The sequence below is a fragment of the Chiloscyllium plagiosum genome, unplaced genomic scaffold, assembly GCF_037043375.1.
Source record: "Chiloscyllium plagiosum isolate Xiang-an unplaced genomic scaffold, Cpla_swu_hap1 HiC_scaffold_2, whole genome shotgun sequence".
NCBI classification, from domain to species: domain Eukaryota; kingdom Metazoa; phylum Chordata; class Chondrichthyes; order Orectolobiformes; family Hemiscylliidae; genus Chiloscyllium; species Chiloscyllium plagiosum.
In genome coordinates, this window is record NW_028270140.1 from 33,310,905 (window position 1) to 33,335,655 (window position 24,751).

Sequence of the window (24,751 nt, forward strand, 5' to 3'; positions counted from 1 at the left end):
AGCCCATATCCCTCCAAACCCTATCAATTCATATACCCATCCAAATGCCTCTTAAATGTTGCAATTGTACCAGCCTGCACCACTTCCTCTGGCAGCTCATTCCATACTCGTATCACCCTCTGTGTGACAAAGTTGCCCCTTAGGTCTCTTTCATATCTTTCCCCTCTCACCCTAAACCTATGCCCTCTAGTTCTGGACTCCCTGACTTCAGGGAAAAGACTTTGCCTATTTATCCTATCCATGCCCCTCATATTTTTGTAAACCTCTATAAGGTCACCCTGCAGCCTCCGATGCTCCAGGGAAAACAGTCCCAGCCTGTTCAGTCTCCCCCTATAGCTCAAATGCTCCATCCCTGCCAACATCCTTGTAAATCTTTTCTGAACCCTTTCACGTTTCACAACATCTTTCCAATAAGGAGACCAGAATTGCAGTGCAATATGCCAACAGTGACCTAATCAATGTCCTGTACAGCCGCAACATCACCTCCCAACTCCTGTACTCAATACTCTGACCAATAAAAGAAAGCATACCAAACACTGCCTTCACTATCCTATCGACCTGTGACTCCCCTTTCAAGGAGCTATGAATCTGCACTCCAAGGTCTCTTTGTTCAGCAACACTCCCTAGGATCTTACCATTAAGTGTATAAGTCCTGCTAAGATTTGCTTTTCCAAAATGCAGCACCTCACATTTATCTGAATTAAATTCCACCTGCCACTTCAGCCCATTGGCCCATCTGGTCCAGATCCTGTTGTAATCTGAGGTAACCCTCTTCGCTGTCCACTACACCTCCAATTTTGGTGTCATCTGCAAACTTACTAACTGTACCTCTTATGCCCACATCCAAATCATTTATGTAAATGACAAAAGGTAGAGGACCCAGTACAGATCCTTGTGGTACTCCACTGGTCACAGGTCTCCAGTCTGAAAAACAATCCCTCTGTCTTCTACATTTGAGCCAGTTCTGTATCCAAATAACTAGTTTGCCCTGTATTCTGTGAGATCGAACCTTGCTAATCAGTCTCCCATGGGGAACCTTGTCGAACACCTTACTGAAGTCCATATAGATTCTGGATTAGAGTGGTGCTGGAAAAGCACAGCAGTTCAGGCAGCATCCGAGGAGCAGGAAAATCGCCGTTTTTACCTGAAGTCCATATAGATCACATCTACTGCTCTGCCCTCATCAATCCTCTTTATTACTTCTTCAAAAAACTCAATCAAGTTTGTGAGACATGATTTCCCACGCACAAAACCATGTTGACTAGCCCTAATCAGTCCTTGCCTTTCGAAATATATGTACATCCTGTCTCTCAGGATTCCCTCCAACAACTTGCCCACCACTGAGGTCAAGCTCACTGGTCTATAGTTCCCTGGCTTGTCTTTACTATCCTTCTTAAACAGTAGAAATAAAGAATACAGCAGACCATGTAAGTTAAGAATTAGTTGTAACGTTTTTCTATTTTAAATAGCTAAGCAGTGAAGGAAATAATTAGAGTCTCATTGTAACAACTTTGAGATTTCATTGAGAGAGATTCACATTACAGACATGCACTGCCTAAGTCAACAACCACTGTTTCAATCTGCTCCTATATAACACAAGTGAAGCTGCAGTTAATGCCTATCACCTCAACACCATTAACAATGTTGCGAATTTAAAGTGCAATTTGGTCATTCCTTTCCTCACTAATTAACTATTACCACTGCTCACAGAAGACTGTGAATGAACTTGTGAATCCCAATGTGATTCCACTCCAAGGCCTTTGAAATCTGTGCTGGGATTCACAGACACTCTTTCACATATGGTGCTGTACATTAAGCCAGACACAGTCTCCAGAAATTGAATAGCAAGCTCCAAGACACTGTTCAGAAAGACAATCGAGAGAAAGTATTTTTGTCTCATTTTCTTTGAACATTTTTATGAACTGATCAAAATCACCCTAAAATCTCAAGTGATAAATAGCCACAACACAAATTTTCTCACATATTTATAGGGGAATGCCATCATTTTATCAAATATATATATTTAAAGTGCAAGTTGGAATTGGGATTGATGGTGCAAATATAGGTACAAAAATACCAACTGAGATCAGCATTTGGGAAGTCCATCAGGAAGAAAAAGGTGAAGAAAAGAACTTCTAAAAAGAAGGGGCCAAGTGATTAGGAGAAAGTCGTGGAAAATGGGAAGGATATAGTCTGAGTGGCTAAGATCTGAAGAAGCTGGGAATTAAGTTCTTAAGATCATGGATTTCTATGATCAAAAGTGACAAAGTGTGAAAATATTACAACCTGAAGTTGCTAAAAGTAAATGTACAGAGCAAGTGATTTTTTGAGTTCTTTTAATTTTGTCATTCTTGAGCTAACAAAATATCTTGTGAAAGAAGTTAGGAAAGCTGTCATTGTTTGAGGTAAATGGAGGAAGAGGATGTGGTTGAGATTGTTGGGAGGAAGAGGATTTAGTTGGGAGAGATAACTGAAGTGACAGATAAAGCACCAGGATTGATTAATAGGAAGAGGGGGCAAAAGAAAAGGAGAGAACAACAGAGCCACAGGACGATTCAGAGAAAAAGAGAGAGAGAGAGAGACAGAGAGAGACAGAGAGAGAGAAAACAAAATTGATCTTAAAATGGCAGATTTGGAAACAAGAGTCCAGACCTTAAGAAGAACCATCAGTTTGGGAAAAAAATACTGTGTACATTCGAACCAAAAACCTGCTGATGTAGGATATGTGGGTGGATGGAAATTCTGGGGATTCATTAATTTACTCCCTTGGAGATTCATCAATTGAAACTCATTACAACATGTGACAATAGTTCACTTGCTTTATCCAAAGTAATTGAGTGGTGGATAGGTTTCATCCTGTGTACCATTTCCTTCAGTATTCATCATGTGTTTGTATCATAACCACACACACGCAGGGGCACAATCTCACTTCAGTTGCCCAATAACTTTGTTACAATGTCATAACACAATTCTCTGGCTATGGTGTTATGTTGCCAGAGGGTGGTAGAAATAAGGAACACACTGCCTGAGAGGATGGTGAAGGCATGTATTACATTAGATTAGATTAGATTACTTACAGTGTGGAAACAGGCCCTTCGGCCCAACAAGTCCACACCGACCCGCCGAAGCGCAACCCACCCATACCCCTACATTTACCCCTTACCTAACACAATGTGGGCAGCACGGTGGCACAGTGGTTAGCACTACTGCCTCACAGCGCCAGAGACCCGGGTTCAATTCCCGCCTCAGGCGACTGACTGCGTGGAGTTTGCACTTTCTCCCTGTGTCTGCGTGGGTTTCCTCCGGGTGCTCCGGTTTCCTCCCACAGTCCAAAGATGTGCAGGTAAGGTGAATTGGCCATGCAAAATTGCCCGTAGTGTTAGGTAAGGGGTAAATGTAGGGGTATGGGTGGATTGCGCTTAGGCGGGTCAGTGTGAACTTGTTGGGCCGAAGGGCCTGTTTCCACACTGTAATGTAATACAATGTAATCTAATCTAATCTAATGTAGTCTAAACTACAGGCAATTTAGCACGGCCAATTCACCTGACCTGCACATCTTTGGACTGTGGGAGGAAACCGGAGCACCCGGAGGAAACCCACGCAGACACGGGGAGAATGTGCAAACTCCACACAGTCAGTCCAACATTTAAGAAATATCTGGACGAGGTCTTAAAATGCCAGGGTGGAGTAGGCCATGGCCCAAGTGCAGGTAGATGGGATTGGTATATTTTGGTGTTTGTTGGTTGGCTTAGACAAGATGGGCTGAAGGGCCTGTTTCTGTACTATAGACTCAATGACTCTGCTATTATAGGAATATTCTTTTTTCCCTCTTGTGCCTATGTAGTTTCCCCTTAAATGCATTAATATTGCTCATCTCAACAATGCCTTATGTTGCAAATTTCACATCCTCAAATATTATTTTTATTCACTGTCTGATTAATTGTCTCTGTCAACATGCCTTTTAAATGTATGAATAGACAGAGAATAGATGGGTATAGACCACATAGAGGTAAAAGGTTTTTAGTTTATAAAGGCATCATAGTGGACCGAATGGCTTGTTCCTGTACTGCACTGTTCTTTGTTCTATGATCTGAAGATGTGATTTGTTAACTATTGGCTACAGCAAAGGAAAATGATAAGGTAAGATTGAAATGGAACTGAATTTTTCACAGGACTAATAATGCAGCTGGTTGAAGACAGATCTCAATTGAATACAGTTCCAATTCAACTGCATTTATCATAATCACAATTTTGAATGTCTTTCTAAAGAATAAGGTCATAAATGCTGCCAATTTGTAAAGCCCTTTTCATAAAAGAAAACTGATGAAGTTCCAATGATATTCCTCATGGACAATCTTGGTGCAGGGCCAGCAGTTGATGGCACAGTCAGGATGGGCAGGGCTGTGCAAGTGAGCTAGGGGACTGGAGGTTAGTTGGGATCAAGGCTGAAAGTTGGAGCAAATAGAGGAAAAGGCTTTTTTTTCCCAGAACACTCAGGAAGGGCCAAGCCTAGGATCTGTCAAACTGTGTGTGGAGGAATTCCTGGGGCTGACAGTAGGGGAGTAAGGTTGGCAACTGTTCAGGATTGCTCTGGAGTCTGTAGGAAGTAGTGATGCATGTCAAGATGACTACTGTTAGTAAACCCAAGAGAAAAATCAAATAGGCACCATGAAAAAGATGTATTCTCTTGTTCTCTCTTTTCCCCTCTAATTACTTGGCAGACTTTCACAGAATTGTGGAATGATAAAACACGGGGGGGGGGGGGGGGGGGGGGGGGGTCGTTCAGTCCATTGAGCCTGTGATATCTCTTTGAAAGAATGATCCAATTTACTTGCACTTCCTCCTGTTCCTTCCCGATGGCTTTTTTGTTAGCCCCAACAACTACTTACTGAGTTCCCTTTTGAAAGTTCTCACTGAATCTGCTTTCATTAACCTTTTCAGGGACTGTGTTCCAGATGGCAATAACCTCTTATTAGTTTCCATAAAAAACACCAGAAAGTTTGGAGACAAAGGATTGAGTGGAGTGATTGGAGGCAAGTGGTCACCAGATGGAAGTTCCAGGGAATATTTTCAACCAAAGCCGGCAAGCCTGGTTGCAATCTTTGAGCAGAGATCAGGCACAACCAGAGTCATGGAGTCCTACAGCATGAAAACGGACCCTTCAGTCCAACTCGTCCATGCTGACCATGTCTCCCAAACTAGACTCACCCCATTTCCCTGTGCTTGGCCCTTATCCATTAAAACCTTTCCTAAACATGTACCTACCCAGATACTTTTTTAAAGTATCGTAACTAAATCTTAGTTACAGATTGAGGGCTGCTGTTATTGAAAACAAAAACATAGGAACTGCGATATGGATAATGACCATGGCTCATCCTGTTCACCATCTGCCATCCTGCTGACGATCCAACAATAATTGAGATAATAAGTAATCATGGCAACATGAGGAGATAAAATACCAACGGAGAACAGTTTTGGGAACCTCTCAAACCCTGAACATATGTAAAAAGAAAAGAAAGCACAACACACATAAACAAACTTGTACTAACTTGTTGATATCACTTGAAGTTTGTCCCTTGCTTGCAGCAATATAATTACATGGTGTTAACCTTTGTCCATTGGTATTTAGAAGAGGTACATAGAAAAATAACAGCCGTACTAGTTTGTTCGATAATTAATGATTTTCCCAGTTACATCAGCAATCTCATAAATCACATTTGTAGAAATAGCTGGTTTTACTACAACAGCTTACAATCCACTAATTTATTATAGTCCAGAACACACAAGGCATCATTCACAGCCCACCTAAATAGGTTAGTATCTCCATTAAGAATTGCAGAATTCACTTGTTCCGCTTTCCCCCACTGGGGAATATTATGGCACTTCAAGTGCTCATCCAAGTTCTTATAAAAAGTTGTGAAGTTACCCACCTCAGCTATCCCACCACATTCTGGGTGAAAAAGATATTCCTCAAATTCCCTGTAAACCTCATGTCTTTCATCCTATTCTCCTTTTTTCTTGAACCTTCAACAAGTGAATAGCCACTTTCTATCCACTCACCTCAATCAGATTCCCCTTCAACATTTTCTGCTTTAAAAAAAAAAATCCGAGACTATCCAGCCTTTCTTCATAGCTAACCTGCTCCATCTCAGGCAACATCCTGGTGAATCTCCTCTCAGTCCCCTCCAGTGCAACCCTGTCTTTCCTATAGTGCGATTTCCAGAACTACATGCAGTATTTCAGCTATGACCTCGCCAAAGTTCTGTATATCTCCAACATACCTCCTTGCTCCTATGATCCATGCCATGTCTGATTAAGGCAAGCACTCCGTATGCCTTAACTACCCTATTAACATGTCCAGCCACCTTGAGAGATCTGTGCTCAAGCACCCAACTTCCCTCTTTTCCTCCAAGCTTCCTCATGTCCTGTCATTCGAGTACTACCTTGTCTTGTTACTGCTTCCAAAGGGTACAACCTCACATTTATCCAGGTTCAATTCCATCTGCCACTCATCTACCGATGTGTGTGTCCTCCTAGAATCTAACACCTTCCTCCTCACAATTAACCACCCAGCCAATCTGCCAACTTACTTAACATTTCCTCCAGGTTCTCATCTACATAATTTCTGAATATCACAAACAGTAAAAGACCCAACACTGACACTTGTGGAACACCATGGCCTCCAATCACACAAGCAGCATTCGACCAACGCCCCTTTTTCCTGACACTAACCCAAGCCAAGTTGGGGTCCAACCCTTGCAAATCAAGAGCTGAGATTGGTGCCACCTCCAATGTGTATTCGCTGCTGAAAAGTGAAAATAAATATGGAAATAAATCTCTGCAGTGGGGGAAAGCTCTCAAACTTTATCATGAAGAAAATGGTGTACTGTAATAAGTTAGGTAAAACAAAATCTCAGACACACGATGGCAGTTGATAACCGGAATGTGTTTGAGAAATATGGATAATTCTAGTAAAAGAAGCTGTTAATAGCAACTTCATATTTCTATGTTGCAATCTGGTAAACATTGGGGGGGCAGCCCAGTGACTAACACTGCTGCCTCACAGTGCCAGAAACCTTGGTTCACTTCCTGTTTTGGGCTACTGTGACAGTGGAGTTTGCACATTCTCCCCAGGTCTTCATGGGTTTCCTCCAGGTGCACTGGTCTTCTCTCAGTCTGAAGATGTGTAAGTTAACCATGTGTAAGTTGGCCATGTTAAATTGCCCATGGTGTCCAGGGATGTGTAGATTAGGTGGATTAGCTATGGGAAATGGAGAGTAGGGGGTGAGTAAGGGTGGGATGCTCTTTGGAAAGCTAGTGTGAACTTGTTGGGCCAAATGGCCTGTCTCCACACTGTAGGAATTCAATGATCTATGATTCATATCCTGATATTAGATGTCTTCCAACACACAAGAACAAGTAAAACACCAGACGCCTAGCAGGCATAAGACACTGCAAAAGTAACATACTTTCTTTCGATACCTTTTCTATACATCTGCCAGAATGTTTGTGCTGTGCATTCACCAACATATTCCCCAGCTCTAAGTTCTGACCAGTGGTGAACTCCTATTTGCTCTGCAGGGGTCATGTTTAGCAACTCCTCCTCTGCTTCTGAATGAAAGGCCTAGGCATGTGTGCCTTCAGCAGAGACCCGGCATGGAAACAACTCTTAGATTGAGCCATGAAGTCATTCCTGAGATTTAAGGTGGACAAGCAGGAGGCTGGGAGAACACAGCAATCCAGGCAGCAGCAGGAGGTAGAGAAGTCAACATTTCGGGTGTAACCCTTCTTCGGGGCTGCAGGTGATTTACACCTGAAACATTGAGCTCTCCACCTCCTGATGTTACTTGGCTTGCTGTGTTCTTCCAGCCTCCTCCTTGTCTACCTTGGATTCCAGCATCTGCAGTGTTTTTCTGTCTCTATTACTGAGATTGAGGCTGAGGATGTTGGAAGAAGATGGGTTAATTCCATTTAATATGTAGCATGTGTGCACTTTTACTATTTATCAGTCTCTTATTGCAGATTAGAGAGAAAAGAAGGACTTGCATTGATGACCCTTTGTCCCAATGGAGCCAGTAAAATATTTTTTGAAACAGTGATAATGTAAGAAATATAGGAGCTAATTTGGGCACAAAATGTTCCCGGAAACAAGGAAGTGATAATAACCAGATTGTTTGTATTTGTAAGGTTGATTGAGGCATAAATAACAGGGTTAGGAGAGCTGCGAGAACTTCCCTACTCTTCTTCAAAAGGACAGGAATCGTTCATACTACTTAAATTAAGGCCATCATTATCCTTATCCTCTTAAGGTCACAGCATGAAAAGACAGCACCTCCAAAACTGCTGCACTCGAAGTATCATACCAGACTTTTGTACTTCAGTCCTGCAATTGAACTTTAACCCAGAAACTTCTGACTGAGAGGTATTAGGATCACTAAGGGATGACACAGTGGTAATATCAGTGGACTAATATTCCAGTGACTCCAACTAATCCTCTAGCGTTGTGGGTTCAAATCCAATTATAGCAAATAGTGAATTTTGAATTCTGAATTCAATAAAGGTGAATTAAATTGAATTTTAAAAGTAGTCTAATGATGACCATGTAACCACTATTGATTGTCATAAATACTCAGCTGGTTAACTAATGTGCTTTAGAAAGGGAAATTGCTATCCATACCTCATCTGGCCCACACATGACTCCAGACCCACAGCAAAGTGGTTGACTTTGAAATGTTCTCACAGGCCACACAGTACAAGGGCAATTTGAGAAGGGCATTAGAGCTAACAGCAACATCCTAAGAAGGGCTTTTTAAAAAAGTGCAGTTGCACAAGGGATTCAAATATGAAGCTTTAATTGAAGAGAGCCCTACCCTTTGCAGGAATGCGATTCATCCACACGCATGACAGCAAAATCGGAAGAATATTTTGGGAAGTATTGTGGTAAATTCCTGGATTTTATGCATCGTTGCAAGGATGGCAGTTTAGTAAATTATTTCTCCATGCAAATACTGGAACAGGAATGTGGAGCTTGAGCAGACGCTGTTAAGAGAGCAAGATCTATGTCATAGTCTCTGCCAATGCAGAGTGCAGGAGGACATGCCAGGAGCAACAACAATAAATTAAAAGTTAAATGAAAGAAATTGCCCTCCGTTGTGCTAAAGTTAGTTGTACATTGTGCCAAATAGCAAGATGAGTGTGAAGTGAGAGATTTTTTAAAAGAAATCTGAAGTCACATGTAAGCCAGACCAGATAAGGTGAATAGCATTAATTACCTCACTTTCACCTAGGAATACACTGGCATCAATTCTCAACAATGTTAGATGCCACACTGTGGTAGGAGTCAGGTCCATAAAGAGAACCATTTCGTCTTTGGGGCTCAGGAAACGCAGGTGTACCTATCATCCACAAGCTTTACAGTGCTCTAGAGTACAGTCGTTCTGCTAAAACACACATTTCACTTATGCTAATACATTATAACAACGATTGATGCATTGGGAACACTATTTCTAAAGCGTGAACTTTTAAAGCACGTGCTGGTTATAATGTGATTCCAGCCCCATTAGCTTAAATGGTGCTGCTATTACGATTTTCTTATAAGAATGGAACTACCATGTTATAGTAGAACCAACCGTATCTAACTTTTAACAGAGAGAAGTCAGTGATTGTGTTGTACTGTCTGGGTGTTATGCCGGCCAGAGCTGGATTGAGTGTGAAGCAGCAGGAGCTGGGTTCAGTTTCATAGGAATGTGTATAAGGGCAAATTGAAGTGACATCTGGCATCAGAGTCAGAGTCAATGTTCCCTCTAAGGTGCATTGTCAAGCAGCAATCTGCAAATTCCCAGATAAGTCAGTCACGAAATGACTGGGTGGCATAGCCAGGGGAAAAACACCTGAGTGTCCATACACTTTCTGGAAAATGTCAAGGACTGTTGTATGTGAATCCTGATTGCCACAGAATGCTGTTAATCGAGCGATAGAAACATGGCATTGAACAGCACGAGAGGTCAGTGGATGCATTCACTGACTTTAACCATCCCTGAGGGAAAGATATTAAACTTCTTATGGCCCTGCTGCCAGGTCCTCTGGACCAGAATCTTTACATTCATGTTCCTGGCCACCTACTCCTGTTACCTTCAAAAACCAGCTCTCAAGCAACATCACCGTTCCCCTCCCCCCAGTGCCATTCACCTCCATCATCACATCCCAGAGTCAAGAAACTTCCTCTCTGTCTTGGTATTCCATTTTATTTAATTCCTAATAACAATGTCCTTCCAAGCAGTAAAATCCCAACTTTGATTCCCAAGAATTAATTCCTCAAGCTGGAAGCACACATTACAAGGGTTGAGTTTCCAACACTTCAAGAGTCACAGAACATTCTGGTTTATTTGAAGATAGAGAAAGAATCGGAGGCAATCTGGGTCAAATATGTGAAATAAATTCTTAAGTCACTATTAACCTCAATAATTAATTGGTTTGCGATTCCATTCTCCTGAGATTAAACTTCAAAGAGCTTTTTCAGCAAATTCTCATTAACATTTTATTATTGGAATCTTATATAACACTGATGCCGAACAGTTGTATTTCTATCTGGTAAATATGTACACTTTAAACTGCAATTAAAATGATCCATCCTGCTCCAGCTTTGAGGCAATTTTAAAGTTTGCATCCACATTTTATATCTCTCCATGACCTCACTCCTCTCCATCTTTGTAATCCCCTCCAGTCTGGGAACCCACTGATTTTCACACTCCTCTAAGATCTGACCTCTTGTATATCCATGATTTTCTCTCACTATTATTGGAGGCTGTACCTCCAGCTGTCAAGGCCCAACACACTTGGATCAATTTCTGGACCCTTGCTCACCTCTTACGATGTCTTAAAACCTACCTTTGCCACCATGGTTTTGTCCTCTAATGTAGCTTTCTATCAAACTTTGTTTCATAAGTACTGGACGGGGATGATCCATCTGTCTCCTCCTGAAGTTCCCACCTTTGCTAGTCTGCAATCAATTCCATTCACTTCACGCGATATCAAGAAACTACTGAAGGCATTGGATAAAGCAGAGGTTTGTAGCCACAATTTAAAAAATCCCTTTGCACTGAAAACTTGTGCTCCAGAATTGACCATGCTACTCCATTATAGCTCCAATCTTGATAGCTACCCTACAACATGGTAAAACAACCAAGTATGTTTTGTCTGCAAAAAAACAAAAGGACAAATCTGATCTGGCTGATTACTGTCTCAGCAGTTAACTCTCATACATCAGTAAAATTGTGGAACACGATTTTAACACTTATCAAACAGCATAGAACAGCCAATAACCTGCTTACTGATCTTTACATTAGGTTTTGTATGGACCACCAGATGCTAAACTGTATTATAATCTTAGACCAAACATGGTCAAAGGGCTCAAGCGAGGTGAGAGATCAACACTACAGCAGCATTTCACTGTGCATAGCACAAAGGAGCCCTAATAAAGTTAATTGGATTCATAGACAAATCTCCAGGATTGTGGTCAGTTCTAACATAAAAGGAAGATAGTTGCGGTTGGTGGAAACCAATTATCACAGACCCAGACTTAGCTGCATAAGTTGCTCAGGGTACATATTTTCTAAACAACTTGCTCGAGCGTGTTATGACACTTCTGGAGATAGGATTTGAACCCAAGCCTCCTGGATCAAAGATAGGGATGCTATCACTATTAAACAAAAGCCCAACTTCGTCAGATAGTTCTCTGGGCCCAAACATCTTTAGCCACTTCACTAATGACTTCCGCCCATTACAAGATTAGGATTGGGAATATAGTTAATGAAGCAACCATGCCAAAAAAGACCTGGATAGTACTCAGATGTTACTGACAAGTGGCAAGTAACATTCACACCACACAAGTGCCAGAATGTCTCCAAAACAGGATCTAGGTATTTTCCTTTGATATTCCATGGCATTATCATCTTCAAATATTCCACCATCACCTTTTTTTGGGGGGTGGGGTGGGGGTACCTTCAACCGGAAATTAGGTTGGACAAGTTTTATAAGTACTGTGGCTCCAACAGCAGGTCAAAAGCTGGGAATTCAGATTTAAGAACACCAATCACCACCTGACTTCCCAATGCCTGTCTGTAATCTACAAAGAACAAGTGTGATGGAACATTCTCCAACTGTCGGAAGAAATGCAGCCCCAGTGACAGTCAAAAAGATCAACAAAACCCAGGACAGGTCAGCCTGTTTGATTGGCATCCCACCCATCTCCATCAATAGTCATTCCATTCACCACCTATGCAGAATGGTAGTAATGTTGTCTACAGCGAATCAAAGATAGATAGGTTAGCAGGGCCTTTTTGATATGGTGAGATGGAGTGGATTTGGAAGACGCTCATGTAGAATACACAGCCAGTTGAACTGAAGGCTGTTTCTGTACTGTATGCTCTTTGGAATGCTATCAACTGTTGAACAGAATTGTACTTATAATCAACACATGTGGCAAAGATTGCATGGAAAATAATCATAGCCAGATGGTGGATTTAATAACAGGACGGTCTTCACAAATGGGGATTATAAAGTATTACCACTTTTAACAAGGTTTATTTGTAAAAATATAATTATTCATTTTATGGCTGAGTGTTTTTTTTTAAAGCAATAAAATGTAAACTTCAAATTATCCACATATTGCCAACCTTGAAATCATTTTAGTTGATTCTGCGACCTTCCCCACAGCCACACTATACCTCCAGGGAAAAATATCTTACTGTGCGTACACGATTGTGGGAAATATCAAGCAGGGAAGCTGGAGGAAGGAGCAGTAGGAAGATGTTCAATTTAACAATCATATTCGCCACGCACATTTCCAACCAAGGGATGCTGTGCCTTCAAACCTTGCTCGTTGTGATGATGTGGAGGTGCCGGTGTTGGACTGGGGTATACAAAGTTAAAAATCACAAAACACCAGGTTATAGATCAACAGGTTTATTTGGAAGCACTAGCTTTCAGAGTGCTGCTCCTTCACCACCTGATGAACTCGTACTTCCAAATAAACCTGTTGGACTATAACCAATTGTTAAAGTTCACTTGAGAATGTAACTTTAAAAAAACATTCTGCGATTTACATATGAAAGAACTGAAACCAACATGTTCATTCTAAAAGATAAGAGACTTAACAAACAATCCAGATCTTTCAATATATAATTTCAATTACATCACACTGTAAACTTTTGCTATAAATTCTGTGTCTTATGATCTTATACCGCATAACCACCTGATGAAGGAGCAGTGCTCCAAAAGCTAGTGCTTCCAAATAAGCCTGTTGTACTATAACCTGGTGTTGTGTGATTTTTAACTTTGCTGGTTGTGGTAATTGAGCAGTGTGGCAATAATGTCAACCTTTTCAATGGTCTAGATGTGTGGGGCAGAAGTGAACCCCATTTGATTGAGACATAATTCACACCGAACATCATTATTGCTCAGCAAACCAGTTCCCAACACAGGCAAACCTAAACAGGAACATTTTTCCTTCCTGGCATCAATTTCCAAGCCAAACATCAGTCATTTTGCACAACAGAATTTCGAACTTAATTCCTGCAAGATGTTGAAATTAGACTTTATTTTCTTTCTCTCATCCCTCCACACGATGTAATCTGAACAGATGTTAACATTAAGACCAAGGGGAAAAGATATACAGTAACACTCGTGTGTTTTAAGTCAAAGTTTAATTCAACTCTAATAATAAAAGTACCAATCTGCCCGCATCAGGTAAAACAGAAAAAAAAGCAAAAGAAAGAGGTACAAGGAAATCTGATTTGCTCAGTAGTCAGTATAGTAAAAAGGACTAGAGAACTTAATTTTCCACTGGCCACTGCATTTAACTCACATTTAAACAATGGTTACATAAAACACAGGTTTCACACATTTTTAAAGTGGTTCAATATATGGCACCTATCTGTTTTAGGCTGGTAACTACAACTGCTGCTATCCCAGCAGTTTAAGCTATCCAGCTCACTAAATAACTCATCTGTTTTATAACATCCCATTTACCTCTGCTGCCGTTTCTCAGATGTCTGGGTCATACAAGCCACCAGCAGTAACTGCTCTTTTCGAAGTGTCCAAAATGAGTGAAAATGAAATGGTTTCATAATATCTTAGTGATGTCTGTACAACGCAGCAACATATACCTAGTCACTTGGAAAGACAGAATAAGTGTCGTAATTGATACACAGTGTGGGACATTTGGGATTTGGTCTTTCCAACCTCAAAGATGAGCTCAAATGAGATTTTCTTCCAATTTAACAAACTGGGGTAGCTGAATAACAGCACCAGAGATCCAGGTGTGTACAGGCAGCAACATTTGGCTGCCATTTGGGCAGATAAGTTTGCCCTGGGTTTGTACAGCCAGAATTGATTTTCAAATGGGAGCTTTTCTTCCAGAACACTTACTGGAAATGAGCAAGATTGATTTATTTTAGCTGGGTTATCAACAAATGTCAGATTTAACTCAAAAGGTCTGTAAATGAGAATATAATGTGCACCACAAAACTGCAGATGGTGTTAATTCTTTGCAACTAGAAACATACCGAATTCTACACACTGTCAGAACAGTTCAAAGACTGAATACTATATTTTCCAGCAATGAGTGGAATTGGCATAGGTCAAGGAATACAATGGATACAATAGCAATGGATGCTAAGTTTAAGATTGTGGAAGGTACCAACTCTTGTTTCATAGTCTATAAAGATGGGTCACCCAGCAGAGTTTAACAGTTGGCTCCTAAAGTACTAAGCTTAGAATATAGCACTATTAGAACAAAGCACATTGCATCAACGCTGGCAATGCCTGCTTGCCACTCCTTATTTGACACTGAATGTATAAATCGGACTTGTACAATTATTCCACAGGCAACATACAACTGACTGCTAAATAGCACTTGGTCATGATATACAGAAATATGGGATTATACATCAGCATAAAAATTCAAATACAAGAATTACAAGCATTTACACGTTCACATTTTAAAAAGTTGCAATTCTGTAAGGCTACTTTGAGTTACATAGTGTTAAAGCCTGTTCTTCGTTTTAAGAAAAGAAAAATCAATCTTTGCATTCTCCATTTAAATGTATTCACTCCACATGGCCCTACAATTATCAGGAAGCTTAACATATGCAACACTAAAGGGAGGAAGGGGATGTGGGGAATACACCTGAAAAGAATGCTGTATTACAGTGTGTTGGTTACTTTTCATTAAAACCATCCTCTAATTAGTGTCCAATTCTACATGATTTGGCATCCTTCTCCAGTCTGCCTGATCCTACCTTCAAAAAGATGGGGAGAAAATAAAACCACCTCATTATGAAAGGTTTTTGCAGAAAAATGAAAACATCCTTCAAGTCACAGATGTTAACTATGTTTAAACAAGTATCTCCCTTGCATTTACATATAGTACATTATGTGTAATCTGAAACCAGAGTTTATTCACATGATCAGCAAAACAAAATCAAAACCTGAGCGGCCACAAATTTGTTAAAATTGTGTGCAAAACAAATTGTATGTACAATTTTTCAGTTTAGCATCCCAGTAAATTCAACACTTGAAATAAATCCTCGTGCGTTGAAATTTTTAAGACCAGCTTTATCCGGAAAGCTGCTTGCAATATTTGATTGCATCAAATTTGCTAGGTGATATCAGCCTTGTGTAATGGATGAATACTTCTTGTCCTTTCAACTTTGAAGCCAAGATACTGCCCCTAAGTCCACCAGCATCCCCTTTCCCCAGAATACTTCCCACTTCATACTACACTGTCAAGTGCGGAACTGGAGTGTTATTGAATAATTCAGTAGCTACACGTCTCACGACTTGTATTGCATAAGATTTACATTACATATGTCTCCTGTTGGAAATTCAAGTCATTTTATTGAATTGAAAAACCACAGCATGCACGATGGCTTTCAAACATTAATATCTGGCCACCTTCCTGCAAAGGCTCAGATCATAAGAAAATTGTGTAGATTTTATTAACATCCCTCTTCAGATTTAAACTATTTCAATTGTATATTTTTAAAAAATATTACTAAAATCCTGTTTAAGGATTTAATTTTACATGTGGATGCCTTAATTAAAGATTTTATATCCCAAGCTGAAAACTGGTTCTGACAAAAATTTACAATCAAAAACATCAATGGTTTTTCTTGCACCACAGACTCTGCCAGACCTGCTGAAATTAGCTTCCAGCATTTTGTTTCTCAAATTCAGGTTTCCAGTATTAGTTTTTTGCTTTACATGTAAATTGAAGTTGATTTATTAAGATGCATTCCAGAAGGCCTATTCAATCTAATTCTCGTCCTTATTGATATGCAAATCAATTTGGCAATATACACAAATCAACAATGTGCATAATTATTTTATACATTATTAATTTGAAATTTCTGAACAGAAGAATGGGGAAATGTATTTCTTTTAGGGTCACCCCAATTTGACAAACTGACTACATGCTCCAGTTTTATATATATTTTGTAAAAATACTGGCAATTATCACTATTTTTATGCTTACGAACTTCTATAATCCTAAGGGCAGTACTTGATTTTTGCAAAGCCCTTTAAGGCTTTTCTTAGTTAGACTACAGTTGCATATATGATTTAACAATGAGAAATGGAAAGCAATCATGAGTTTTTCTTAAAAAAGCAAAACAAAAAAAAAGCCCCTGCATATTAAACTTTCATTTAAGAATTTGTCAGTTCTTGAGAAACAAACTGCTTCAGTCTTTCAAGATACTGTCCATAAAGTTCCACATCATTGTGACCAGCTCCCTCTACCCACAGTGGTTCTACCGGCCTTTGACATTGCTCATACAATGCCAACCCATGTGAGAAGTCGATTACTTCATCTTCAGTCCCATGGATGACCAGCACTGGAGAGGCTATTTTCGAAATCTTGTCAATGCTGTAAGAAATTAAAATTTAGATTCATTGAATACCATGGTGAAGTAGTGAGTGGGTTTACTTTATTAGAAAGGTCAGTCAAGCTCAAAAATTTATATCAACACTCTTGATATTTCTACTTTAGCACCCACTTTAAGACAAAAAGAACAGTCACATGACATGGTGCCTGACAGCTAGCCTGAGTAGTTTGACTACTAAGAGACTAAAGACAGACTAGAGAGTTTTATTGATAAGAAAGGTGCAACAAAACTACTCTTGGAGAAATGCTAACAGTGGAAACAGTCTCCAAAGTCCCCCAAAAAAAAGGCGAAAATATTTTAACTTTAAACTGTCCATCTAGTGAGGAGAGTGCTGGGTTTTCAACGATCGCTAATTAGCATCTCTACCTTGATACAATACCCATGTGATTTATTTAAAGATGGATCTCCAAGATGCACCTGAAAACACTCAGACAGTTGATGTGCCCGGGTCTGAGGTGGCCTAAATCAAGACAGTATGACCGAACTTAGAGGCTAAAAGTCTGCATTGGAATCTGCAGTACTCACTTTCTCCCATTGGAATGAAAACTAAAGCTCACGCTTGGATTGAAAAAAACTCAATTTGCAGGGAGGCAAAACAGGCCAGACAAGTTGACCAATCTTAGGTGAGAGGAAGAAGTTGCCCAGGAAGACTGAGACATGTCAGCTCTAGGGTGAAATGCTTCCACACATTGGAAGTAAATCCTTTGAAGCCAAGAATCATTTTGATTGAATACAAGAGAACTGAATGTCAATCTAAAGGACACTAAAATAAAGCCGCAGCTGGTATTTTCTCACTTGTGTTAAAACGTCTGCTTTGTAACAAAGAACAAACGATTTGCCTGCAAAGTGATGTTTACAAATTCATGTTTTTATGCTGTTTGCTAAAGTAAATATCTTTAAACGTGAAATCTTGTGTGATCTATGCAGCCATTAAAACTACATTTTGCATCTCTTTCACATGCAAATATAATATTTATACATGAAACATATGAACCTCACCCACAGAATTCTGGACACCATGCCTAAGGAGGCAAAAAATCAAGACTTGAAGCAATTTGAATTTGACATAATGACTTTTAGCAATAAATTCCTAATCTCCCAAAACGTCAGGAATAAAACACAGGAAAACAACAATGAGAGATAACGATCCAGTGAGGAAGGAAGGATATCCTGAGTTACAGAGTCTCAAGGTTACCTGCAAACTGATCATTACACTTGTGGATATTTCCACCAACGGGATAATACAATTGAGCCATAGATCAGTGGCTAGTGCTTTCAACTTGGAATCAGAAGGTTTTTGGTACAAGTCCTGCTTCAAGACCAGAGGGCATTTAAGAGTCAACCACATTGCTGTGGGTCAGGAGTCACATGTAGGCCAGACTAAGTAAGGATGGCAGTTTCCTCCCCTAAAGGACATTAGTGAACTAGATGGGTTTTTCCTAACAATCGGCAATGGGTTCACCATCGTTAGAACTCTTAATTCCGGATTTTTATTGAATTCAAATTCTACCACCTGTCACAGTGGGATTCGAACCCAGGTCCCCAGAACATTACCTGGGTTTCTGAATTTACAGTCACATGATAATACCACTAGGCCACTGCCTCCCCCCACATGGATCATCAAACATCCATCTATTCCAGCCTCATTTTCCTGCACATAGCCCAAAGTTTTGTACTTTAATCGCATTTAAAATGTTCATCTTATTAGCTTTTCTCAAAATTCCTGCTCCTTACCTTCTTACTATGCCCCCGATTACCGACTCCAGAGGAGAAAATATGCCCCCCATCTACCCCATCAGAATTTTGTACACCCTAGTCAGATTCCCCCGCTCAGTCTTCTCTGCTCAGAGGAAAACAAACCCAGCCTAGCTGATCCCCCATCGTATCTAAATTCCAGCTCAGGCAACAATCTGGTCAGTCTCTATCTGCATCCCTTCTAGTACAATCACATCCTTCAATAGTGTGGTAATCAGAATTGCACACTACTTAAGATGCAGCCTAATTATCATTGTGTACAGCTCCACCCTAACATCCTTGACTGATGAAGGCACATATCTCATATGCTTGCTTAACCACCTACCTGCCCTGTTGGCTGCAAGGGTTTGTGGACACGCATACCAAGGTCCCTCTGATCTTCTGTATTTCCTCGGGTCCTATCATTCCTTTGCCTTGTTATCCCTCCAAAATGCATCATCTCTTAATGTTCAGGATTACATTCCATTTCCATTGTTCAAGTCATCTGATCAGCCCCTTTATAATCATCCTGTAGTCTAAGACTTCCTTCCTCGCTATTTAACACACAAATTTCCATCTCAACTGCGAACTTACTGATCATACCTCCTACACTCATATCTAGATAATTTATGTACACAACAAACAGCAAGGTACTGAACCCTTTGAAACGCTACTGGATACACATGACCAGTCACAAATTCCAGCCTTCAACAATCACCCTCTGTTTCCTGCAACAAAACCAATTTTTGATCCAATTTACCAAATTGCCTTGGATCCCACAAGTTCTTAGCTTCTTAGCCAATCCGCCACACAAGATCTTGTCAAAAGCATCTTGTCCATGAATTCCATGGACTCTACATCGGCAGCACTATTCTCTGCATATCTACTTGCCTTGAAAAATTCAATCAGATTTGATTGATATTTTCACATCCTTACCTAGCCATGATGAAAGTTCTTACCTCTCTGGAAATTAATTCTGTCCTTAATTGTTTCCAACAGTTTCTCGACAACAAATGTTAAGGCTGGCCTATAGTTTATCCCTACCAACCTTCTTGAATAATGGCACATTAGCTGTCCTCCAGTCCTCTGGCACTCCTCCTGTAACCAGACAGGATCTGAAAATTAATATTGGAGCCCCTTCAGTCACCTCTGTTGCCTCCCACTGCAACCTGAGATACATCTCATCCGGGCTTGGGGATTTATCCAAACCTGCTAAAACCACTAATACTCATTCTCTCTCGTGTTAAATCACTCAAGTATATCACCCTTTTTGATTTTTATACCTGGATTATCATTCTCTATAGTGAACACAGATGCAAAGTGTTTATTTTAAACCTCAACTATATATTCCAGCTCCACACACAGTTTGCCACTTTGGTCTCTAATAAACCTACTCTTTCCCTTAACATAGTAAAATGCTTCAATTTTACTTAACATTAGCCAGTGTAATTTTTTTCTTATAACCTCTTTTTACTCTCCTAATTTCTTGTAACAATCCATTGTACTTTCTGTACTTCTCTAGGACATCCACTGTTTGAGCCTTCAGTATCTACAATAAATTTCCTTTTAATTCCTTATCTTTTATTCCCAATCCTGTACATTTCTTGACACACAGCATTTTCTGGACTTGTTGATCCCACCCTTCAGTTTTGGCCCTGCACTTCCACAATTACCATTTTGAATGTCTCACACCGCTGTGGTGTGGATTTCCCTGCAAGTAGCTGCTCCCAGCTCACTTTGGCCAGATCCCATCTTATATTATTAAAATTGGCCTTCACCTAATTCAGGACCTTTGTTCTTAGCCACAATTACCTTAATCTTACTGAATTATGGTCACTATCACAGGGATGCTTCCTTAATTCCATATTTACCACTTGCCCGACATTGTTCCCTCAAATTAGGTGCAGCACTGCTCTCGTCTCTTCTAAGTCTTTCTCTGAGCTGGCTTAAAAAGTTCTCCTGACACATTAAGAATTCCACTCCTTCTAAGCTTTTACACTTTGTTCCAGTTAACATTGGGGAAATTGAAATCCTCAACAATTATTACCATTTCATTTCCACATTTCTGAGATTCATCATTTTAAGTGTTATATCTCTAACTAACTCTGGGTCTATAATACACACACAGCAAAGTGAATGTCCCTTTTTGTTTATCTATCATATGGTATCATATGGTAAGGAGCTAGATATTATCCCTCCTTACTACAATAATTGACTCCTTGCCCAATATTGTGATGTCAGCTCCTCTTTTACACCCAACCCTGTAACTGACTTAAAGATTCCATATCAAGCTACCAATCCTGTCCCTCCCTCAACCATGTCTCTTGATAGCAATGATATCATGTTCTCATGGGTCAGTCAACACCCTCAACTCATCTGCCTTACTGCAAAATGTCTCACATTAAAATAAATGCCATCTAACCTTACTGTGTTCCATTGTATCACACTTTGAATATAGTCACAGAATCCTCTAGTTGTAGGCACATGGCATTAGGAGTAACCCAGAAATTAAACCCTTGAGGTCCTGCTTTTTAACCTGCTATCTAGTTCACCAAATTCTTATTGCAGGATCTCATCTACCTTTGTCATTGGTCATAATGTGAACCACAATCTGATTGTTTGCTCACCCCCATCAAAATACCCTGAAGATATTCAGTGACATCCTTAAACCTGGCCCAAGGGAGACAGCACCCCATAGTGGTATCACATCTGCAGCTGCAGAATACCTGACTGTACCTCTCACATTTAAGGCTCCTACCATCATTGTTCTCCCTCTCTTTATGATTCCCACTTATGTAGCTGGGTCATGGCCATTCCCTGGAGGAATCCGCACTCTCCCTGCTTTCTAACACAAAATCTGAGGAATCTATTTGAAGGAAGGTTTTAAGCATTAACCTCACTAGCAGTCTGTATTGATCTGTGAACATTGGAGAAAAACCACTCACTTGGGGAATGCATCGAAGCAGTATGTCTTCTTGGTATCAGGAAAGGCAACACGCATACCAGACATCAAAGGAGAATGAAGCACAACTGCAGCACATTCATATCGAGCAGCCAGATCCACTGTAGGTACTGTGCCTATACTCTGACCGTACAGGATCACATTCTCTGGACGAATCCCATACCTGGTGAACAGAGAAAAAAGCTACTTTAAAACGGTGTTTTTGTTTTGATAGGGTTGGGTGGTGCAATGATGCATACACCCCACAAATGAACAAAAAAATTAAACATTTCAATAACTTTGTCTTCAGCCCACTGTTTCTCCCCTCGTGTTCTCCACACAAATACATCAAACTATAACGATTCAACATGAATTTCTGTTGCCACAGTGCGGATTAGGGAGCTATAATACTTTTAAATAAAAACACTTGCATGCCTAACATTATATATCCTTTGTATCACCGATCTCCAGATTCTAACTCCACACAATTAACACACAATAGAATGGAGGGATTTTTAAACAAATTATGGTGGCAGGGCAGAAAGAGAGAGGAATCAATTCAAGGTCAGAGCAGCAGGTTACCATTATTTTGATTGAAACATTGTTCCACTTTTCACATTTGACTATTAAGTATAGCTGGAGTTAGATGCAAGCTAAGAGCTCTCTTTGCATTACAATAGATCTTCTCCACAGCCAAACTCTGTTTGCTTTGAATCCCTGAAGTAATGCAGAAAGCCATTTATCAGTATGGCCTGGATTCAAATTCAGTTCTCTGTGGAAAAAGGCCATGTAACAAGTTGGAAGATTAATTTCACCACAGTGAGATTTAAGTAACTATAATCTTCGGCCAATAAAAAGCACTATTGTTAAAGTTCCCCTTTCTTTAAGTAAAGCATTATAGTACAGGCTCCAAAAATAAATTAGTTGAGATGGCCTAATTTTTCTGTATAATTGAAAAGAAAATGTAATCTGCAGGGTATTGGATAATGCAGAAACTAATCACCATGCTGAAGTGCTTCCAAACACAAAGCACTTAGAAATTTATATAAGTAATACTAGATCTGAAAAGCACTGTCTCCCGCAGAGAGGTGCCCCATTTATAGAAGCCCAGAAATTCATTGGCAGCTGAACTGCAGGACCCCAAGAGACTGAGCAATTCTCAAATTCAAACCAGTTTAAACCCTTGTAGCTTCCCAACATAGAGCATCACTTGCCCTGTTAGATTACCTGACTCTTTAGCATCATATGGGGCAGAGTGTGAAGTTCCATCAGCGTGTCAGCAAGCCCATCAATAGCACCATGGCAATGGATTACCACCCACTTCAGCTGTCAGGCTAATCAGAATGTCCCATAAGAAGCAACTCAACATCCCTTGCACTTAAGTTTCAATTAAAGCAAGGCAAAAGCCAGTTCACCCACACTGAAGGAGCTGCAAATGGCCATTCAGCCCACTATGCCAGATTTTGGAAAGATAAAATTAATAAAGATGGAGAAAATAAACTATGATGGCAAACTAGCAAGTAACACAAAAACGGACAGTAAGAGCTTCAAAGTATATAAAAAGGAGGAGAGGGGTAACAGTGAACAATGAGCCCTTACAGAACAAAGTTGGGGATAAAAACAATAGAAGTCAAGAAATGGCAGAAAAGTTAAACAAAATACTTGACGTCAGTCTTTACTGTAGAAGCTAATAACAGCATTCCATGCATACTAAATAATGAAGTAGCTAAACTGGAGAGGAAATAAACACAATAGCTATTACTGAGCAACCTACTGGGGCTAAAGGCCAATATGTCTCCTCGACCTGATGAGCTACAAACGGCATTAAGGAACATAGTTACAGAGATAGTCAGTGCACTGGTACTCATCTGCCAAGAATCCTTGGATTCTGGAAAAGCCCCAGAGGATTATTAAATTACTTCTTATTCCAAAAAGGAGACAGACAAAAAAAAACTTAACTAGAGGCCAGTTAGCTTAACACCTGTTGTTGGGAAGATACAAGAGTCTATTATAAAAAAAGCGCAATAGCAGAAGAATTATAAACTCATATAATCAAAGATGAATCAACATGGCTTCAGGAAGGGGAAATCATCCCTGAAAATTTTATTATAGCTCCTGGAGGAGATAAACAGGATAGATAAAAAGGGAACCAGTAAACATATATATCATGATTTCCAAAAGGCATTTTATAAGGTACTACATGTAAACCTGTTTAATAAATAAGTAGACGGGCAGCATCAGGAGGTGGAGAAGTCAACATTTCCTGTGTAAGTTTTCTTCAGGGCCAGAATGGAGTCTTAATGGACATGACAGGATAGGTACAGAAAGGTCCTTTCCCCTTGCTATACAGTCTAAAACCTGAGGGTATAAATCTCTAAAAAAGATGTCTGTTTAGGACAGAATTGAGGAGAAATCCTCTATCTCAGACGGTGGTGAATTCTTTACTACAGAAGGTGGAGGTTGAACAGTATAACTAAACCTAAAATAGACTTGACTTTTAGATCAGTAAGAGGGGAGATAGTGGAGTTGAGGATTATGAGATTACTGGATTATCAACAATACTGAATGACAGAGCAGACTCGATGGGCTGAATGGCCTACTTTTGATCCTACATCTAATGGTAGAAAGAGAAGCTGTGCTTCAGCCCACACTTATTTTTTGTTGTAACCATCAAATTCCTCACCTGTCAAAATCCTTTTTGAAAAATTATTTATGGAAGTAGTTTCTAGCAGGTTTTGAGGAACAGTGTTCTGATCCCAACAAATGCCACTGGAAAAGAATGTTTTGTCATTCCTATGCCTTAAATCTTTGGGATATTTCTAATTTTGCTTCTGCTTTTTTTGCTCTGTTCACATCACAATGTTGCGCACCTTTGCTACATTTTGGCTGCCCCTGCAAATACTCTCCAAAAGGCATGAATTAACCATGCAGCCAAAAAGAAAATTCATAGCATAGAGAAAAAAAGGAACAGGAATAGGATATTCACTCATCAAGCTGCCTTGCTGTTCAGATCATAACTAATCACTTAATTGCCAGTGTTTTTGGATTACCTCCATATCCCTTAATGTGAGTCTCCAGAAACCTGTTGGTTTTGTCCTTGAACCTCCTCAAATGATTGAGTTTCCACAGCTCT

General features: G+C 40.0%; 2 protein-coding genes across 2 annotated transcripts in view; one reads left to right on the forward strand and one right to left on the reverse strand.

The window, feature by feature from the left end:
- LOC122563096 (TBC1 domain family member 15) overlaps positions 1 to 24,751 on the forward strand; it is a 204,816-nt gene that overhangs the window by 150,694 nt on the left and 29,371 nt on the right. The gene's annotated exons all lie outside the window — the stretch shown is intronic.
- abhd17b (abhydrolase domain containing 17B, depalmitoylase) overlaps positions 13,685 to 24,751 on the reverse strand; it is a 65,537-nt gene continuing 54,470 nt past the window's right edge. Inside the window, exons 2-3 of the mRNA XM_043716451.2 lie at positions 21,623 to 21,802; positions 13,685 to 16,924 (exon numbers count right to left, since the gene is read on the reverse strand). Of these exons, the coding sequence (XP_043572386.1) occupies positions 16,705 to 16,924; positions 21,623 to 21,802 (400 nt within the window). The 3' untranslated portion in view covers positions 13,685 to 16,704. The remainder of the gene's footprint in view (positions 16,925 to 21,622; positions 21,803 to 24,751) is intronic.